At 60.0% G+C, this 5703-nt stretch overlaps 1 protein-coding gene across 1 annotated transcript in view; it reads right to left on the bottom strand.

Annotated features, from left to right (window-relative positions):
• AGPAT1 (1-acylglycerol-3-phosphate O-acyltransferase 1) overlaps window positions 1-4520 on the bottom strand; it is a 5993-nt gene extending 1473 nt beyond the window's left edge. The window contains exons 1-4 of the mRNA XM_015650988.2: window positions 3350-4520; window positions 1027-1160; window positions 395-570; window positions 194-289 (exon numbers count right to left, since the gene is read on the bottom strand). Coding sequence (XP_015506474.1) covers window positions 194-289; window positions 395-570; window positions 1027-1160; window positions 3350-3531 — 588 coding nt within the window. The 5' untranslated portion in view covers window positions 3532-4520. The remainder of the gene's footprint in view (window positions 1-193; window positions 290-394; window positions 571-1026; window positions 1161-3349) is intronic.
• Window positions 4521-5703: the final 1183 nt, after the last annotated feature.

Genomic DNA, 5703 nt, shown 5'->3' with positions numbered 1-5703 from the left:
CCCATCCCTGGGACCAAACCCCCATCCCTGGGGATCAAACCCCCATCCCTGGGGATCAAACCCCCCATCCCTCTGCCCCAGGGTTCACACCCACCCCGCTCCATCCAGGGTGAACTAAAGGGGAAGGAATCATTTTGGAAAAGGCCTCCAAGGCCACTGAGTCCCCTGTGATTTACCACAAGGATGCCCTTACCTGTGCCTGCACGGCCAGGTGGAAAGCCCCACGCTTGAAGGGCAGCATGGATTTGCCAGGGTTCCTGGTGCCTTCGGGGAAAACCCACACACGGAGCTGGAGGGGACAGGGACAGAGGTAACCCCAGGCCTCAGCCAGGTCAGTCCTGCCCACACCCCCTCACCCCACGGGTGTTTCCCCCCCAGACCCAGTTTCTCTCACGTTCTCGTGCCGCATGGTGCTGGCAGTGTGGGAGATGACCTCGATGGCCGCGTCCCTGCGGTGGCGGTCGATGAAGATGATGCCACTGAGCCAACAGGCCCAGCCCACCGTGCCCAGGTACAGCAGCTCCCGCTTGGCGATGGGCACACAGCGCTCGGGAATCACCTCCACCATTCCTGGGACACGGATAACGTCCATTAACACCTGCCCAGCCCCGTGGGATTGGCGGCAGAAAAACCACCTTGGAAAACTGCTTGGAAGTTGAACTCCACAGCTGGATAAACCAGCTGGATATCAGGAATAAGTTTTGCAGCTCAACAAGCCCTGAGAGGTGATGAGTGCAGAGAGGAGCTCTCTGGAGAGGCCAAACGACATCAGAGCACAGATGAATTAATCATTTATTCCCTAATATAGGACGAGGTTGGGTTTTTTAAACTTAAAGGACTTTAAGCTGTTCCCAGTCCCAGGACCACCCTTTGGCATCACCTTCCCTTGTCCCTCCTCTCCCTGCAGCACAGCCCTGTCCCAAAAGCTCTCCTGGTCCATTCCCACCACACATCCCTGCCCTAATCCTGGTGCAGCCCTGGAGCCCCCCGAGGTGCCGAGACCCCCCCTGCCCTGCCCTGACGCACCCATGAGGTCCAGGGAAGCCTGGTGGTTGCAGACGATCACGAAGGGCCCCTGCAGCTGCAGCTGCTCCGCGCCCCTCACCCGCATCCTGATGCCGTAGAAGCGCTTGAGGGGCAGGAGCGCGGCGCGCAGGAGCCTGCGGAGACAAGGCACGAGGTAAGGCCGAGGGACACGGGTGGGAGCGGATCTGCACCGCCCGGGGAGGGCAGGATGGGCCAGGCTGCGGCTGCTCTGCTGGACCAGGGCTCAGGCTCAGGGGTGCTTGTGTTCCTCACACATTTGCAGCCTGTGAGATCTCACCCGGTTCCCACCTGAGCTGTGCCCAGCTCCTGGCTCAGAGCAGAAGGAGCTGCTGGGGAGGGAGAGTGACCAGCATGAGGTGGTGGGAGCAAAAAAACAGGATTTTGATACCCAGGGATGAGGGGAAAGCAAAAAGAGAAGGGAGGGATGGGGATTTAATATCCCAACAAGGACAAACTGTCTCTGCCCAGGGGAGCCTCCCAGATGCTCTGCTGGATCCGTGTGTGGACAGAAAACCAGATCCCAGATTCCTAAAGCCAGAGCCAGCTGAGAGGAGCTGAGGTGGGGATGGATGAGCACAGGGCATGGATGGCAGAGGGACAGGCAGATCCCCAGGGATGTGACCCCAGGGACTGCCCCTGCACAGCTCTGGGCTGCAGAAGGAAGGGGAAACCAGCATTCCTTAGGGGAATCATAAATCACTCCACCAGACCTGCAGTGTCAGGAAGAGATGGATCTGAGCAGAAAAGTGGTGCCACATCCCAGGAGGGCTGGACAGGAAGGGGAGTATCAGGATGGCAGTGAGGGGTGATAATCAGTATGAGAATAATGGGAGGAATGGAGGGAGGAGGGAGCACCAGGGATTCCAGCAGCCATGGAGAAAAAATCCTGGGACACATCAGTGTTGGAATGGGGCAATGTCCAACCCACAGAGGGTCTGTGCCTGTCACTGCCCCCAGGGGATGGGGCAGGGCGCCAGGAAGGGCTCAGCACCAGGCAGAGGTGAGGAGGGAGAAGGAGGGGCAGGGTCCTGGCATCGCCCCCATCCCTCGGGAGCTGCAGGCTCAGAGATCCCTGAGGATCCGAGGAGAAGCAGTGCCCCAAAGCCAGGACTAATGACAGGGAAGTGCTCCAAGCCGCAGGCTTTGGGATTGGGAGGAGAGGGAGCTGGGCGTGCAGCGCTGGGCACTGAGGTGTCGGTGGGACAAGATAAGGCAGGTGAGTCACTCTGCCTCCCTCGGGGATTTCCACTTCGCCGGAAGCGTTGGCTTTGGAGCAGCTCTGGATGCTGTGTGTGCCCAGCGTTCCACAACGGGTCCTTCCTTCCGGGAAGGACCTGGGAGAGGCTGCACCACCACTGATAACAGCGAACCTCCGACCACGCTCCCACCACGGGCTGGGATCCATCGGCAGAAATCCTCAGTAAATTTCTCAAGATGGGATATTTTCCCTGTGACATAATTACATCCTTCCCAGTGTGTTCATCCTGCCCAGGAATCCAGCAATGGGATTGCAACACCCTGACCTTCCTCCGGTGTTGCACAGCAATGTCATCTCAGTGATGACATCTCCCTGCTTCCACCCTCGGCAGTGTGAGTCGGGACACGGCTGTGATCAGGACATGGCTGTGATGGGGCAGGGCTGTGCCCCTGACAGCTGATGGCACCATGACATCCCAAAGCCATAAAAACATGGAGCAGTTTGGGTTGGAGGAGACCTTAAACCCACCCAGTGCCACCCCAGCCATGGCAGGGACACCTCCCACTGTCCCAGGCTGCTCCAGCCCCAATGTCCAGTCTGGCCTTGGGCACTGCCAGGGATCCAGGGGCAGCCATGGAATAATCTGTGCCAGCCTCTCCACCCTCAATCCTGCTGTCACAGAGGTGTTGAAAGTGCTGTTCCAGGGTCTCCCATGAGCAAAACCAGAGCCAGGGACACAGCACTGGGTGTCCATTTACCCCTGCCCTGATGGAACCCCCAAACCCCCCTGTCACCACCCAAGTGAAGACCCCAGCATTGCCATGACCAGGAATGATCCCTTTCATGTTATCTCATCCCTCAGGGAATCCCAACTCCAGTGTGGCCTGACCCTCCCTTGGCACAAATCAGCACCTCTCACAGCACAAGATGCACTTCCCTGCCCCACGGATGTGACCACAGCCCTCACCATGGCCCCAGGGCTCTGCCACCAGCTGTGACCCAGCTGTGGGCCCATCCAGGGCAGGACAGAGCCCACAAACCACGGGATTTCCTCCACCTGAGCCAAGCCCCAGCCAGCTGTCCCCATCCCCAGCCCACACTCACTTCATGTTGTCCACGGAGCGTCCCCGGAAGGCGGCAAAGGGGGACAGCAGGGTGGCCATGGCCACGATCCAGCAGTTGAAAAAGGCCACCTTGCAGAGGTACTGGAAGCGGGGGCTGCACCTGTAGAGCAGCAGCGCTGCCAGGGGCAGGAGCAGCAGCCCGTGGAGCAGCAGCACGTCCATGGGGCCGCCCCAAGCTCAGCCCACGGCTGGGACGGGATCCGAGCGAGTGGCCGGGGCTGCCAGGAGCGTGGCAGGTGAATCAGGAGGATCCTGCGTGGGCGGCTGGGGCTGGCCCAGGGAAAGGCTCGGTGTGGATCTCATCCCTGGGGATGGAGCGGCTCAGGTGGAAGCAGGACACCCCTCCAAGGGTGGAGAGTGGCCATGAGTCATGGCGGGACCCTGAGTCACCCGAGGTGTCAGCGCTGACAGGGCGCTCCCGGGCTGTTAAGAGCCACTGCAGTGACTCCAGACTGGTAAGATCCGATCTGCTGTGCACAAAAGTGTCCCTGTCCTGGGAATCTCTGCTGGCTACAGGGATGCCAGCCCTGGGAAAGGGAGTCTCAGCTGGGGGGGACAGCAGGAGCTGCTCCTGGTCCATGGCCATCATCCCAGCCAGGCTGGTCACAGTCACCTGCTAGCACCCAAACCTCACCCTGCAGAGCATCAGATTATTGGAAGACATCTCCCACCTGGAATGACAGCAGGAATGTGGCACCAGTGCTCCCCAGCCCTGCTCAATTTGTGCAGCAGGAGCCCCTCTGCCCTTCCCCTCCCAAGGCCCAGCATCTGTCCCCAAGGTCCCCACAGTGCCTGGGGGGCTGAGCTCTGCCACCCGCAGCTTCCAGCCCGGGCTGCAGGAGGTGCCAGCCCTTGGCCCAGTTGGCAGCCAGGGGTTGTGTTGCATGAGGTGTTTTCATGGATGCAATTAGCACAGGCTGTAATTAACCTCTCCTCCTGCTCTAGTGCCTTGCAATGGGCACACAGGAAACAGTCCCCTGGAAACTCCTGGAACCAGGTCCTTGTCACAGGGACACCGGGCCCGTGTCAGCCCCCAGCAGCATCTCTCAGCCCTGCTGGTCCATGGCCCAAATCAGGGAATCACAGAATTCCAGGATGGTTTGGGTGGGAAGGACCTCAAAGCCATCATTCAGTGCCACCCCCTGCCATGGGCAGGGACACCACCCACTATCCCAGGTGTCCCCAAGCTCCATCCAGCCCGGCCTGGGACACCTCCAGGGATGGGGAAAGGAGGGACATCCCTGTGCTGCTGCCCAGTGCCAGCGGGCCAGAGGTGACCCTGGCTCAGGAGCTGGGAGCAGCGAGAGCCCCTCGTGCCACCCCACAACAACCACTGAGGGGTCTCTGGGGCTCTCCCAGTCCCCTCAGGCCACTGGGGGAGGGTCACATCCACTGGGCCCATCCCAGCCCTCCTGCCCCTCACCAGGCAGGATCTGCCCTCAGCCCAACATCTCTGCAGCACTGTCCCTGCTGTGCTGCTCTTCCACCCACACCTTCCCGTGTCCCCTGGAGGTGACAGAGATGTACCCAGGCTCTGGCCATGCTGGAGGGTGCCCCAGTTTGACCAGTAACCCCGGGGTTACGTCCACCAGAGGTGTTGCAATGCCCATTGCTTCACCCTCCCATTCCTCTCATTATTCTCATATTAAAGCAAAGATTGGGTCACATGTCAAGCCCACCCTTCCTGTCCAGCCCATTCCAGGTGACTCTTCACCTCTTCCTTCCCGTTCTGTGTCCATGTGGAAACCTTTAGCATCAGCCTGGTCTCCCATCAAACCCAGCTTTGCTTTTGGATGCCTCCTTCAGTCCTAGCTGGAGGAGCTGGACCTTCCTACTGGAATCCAGCACAATCCTCCTGCTCCACATTTGTGAGCTTCTCCAGGAGCCAGGCTGGGGAAGATCTGCCCATTCCAGAGCACAGGAAAGGTAAATCCTGCCTTCCACTGAGCAGAGGAGAGGTAGGGCAGCCCAAGAAGGGGGTTTAAGGTGCCTTTCTGCATCCCTGGCACTCCAGACCTCTGGCCCTGAGGTCTCCTGCCAGGAGCTCCACTCCAGGGAAAAGCCTGGAACCCCATAGGGCTCAGCAGGGCTGGCACCCCTCTGTAGGACTGGTGGGGTGGCACAGGCAGGGAACAACTCCCCAGCACACAAAAACCTTCACTCCCCACTTCCCCCTGCTTCCTGAGGAGCAGAGCTGAATCCTGGGAAACTCCGTGATTTCCCTCTTTCAGGCTGCTCTCCCAACCACATCCCCACCAAGATCCAGCTCTCCCTGTGCTCTGGAGATCCCACTCTGGAGCTCCCAGCACCAGCCCCAGCACCCCCTCACCTCCA

Source organism: Parus major, chromosome 27, assembly GCF_001522545.3.
Source record: "Parus major isolate Abel chromosome 27, Parus_major1.1, whole genome shotgun sequence".
NCBI classification, from domain to species: Eukaryota; Metazoa; Chordata; class Aves; order Passeriformes; family Paridae; genus Parus; species Parus major.
The sequence above is the reverse complement of the archived record's forward strand: the minus strand, read 5'-3'. Positions and strand labels throughout refer to the sequence as shown.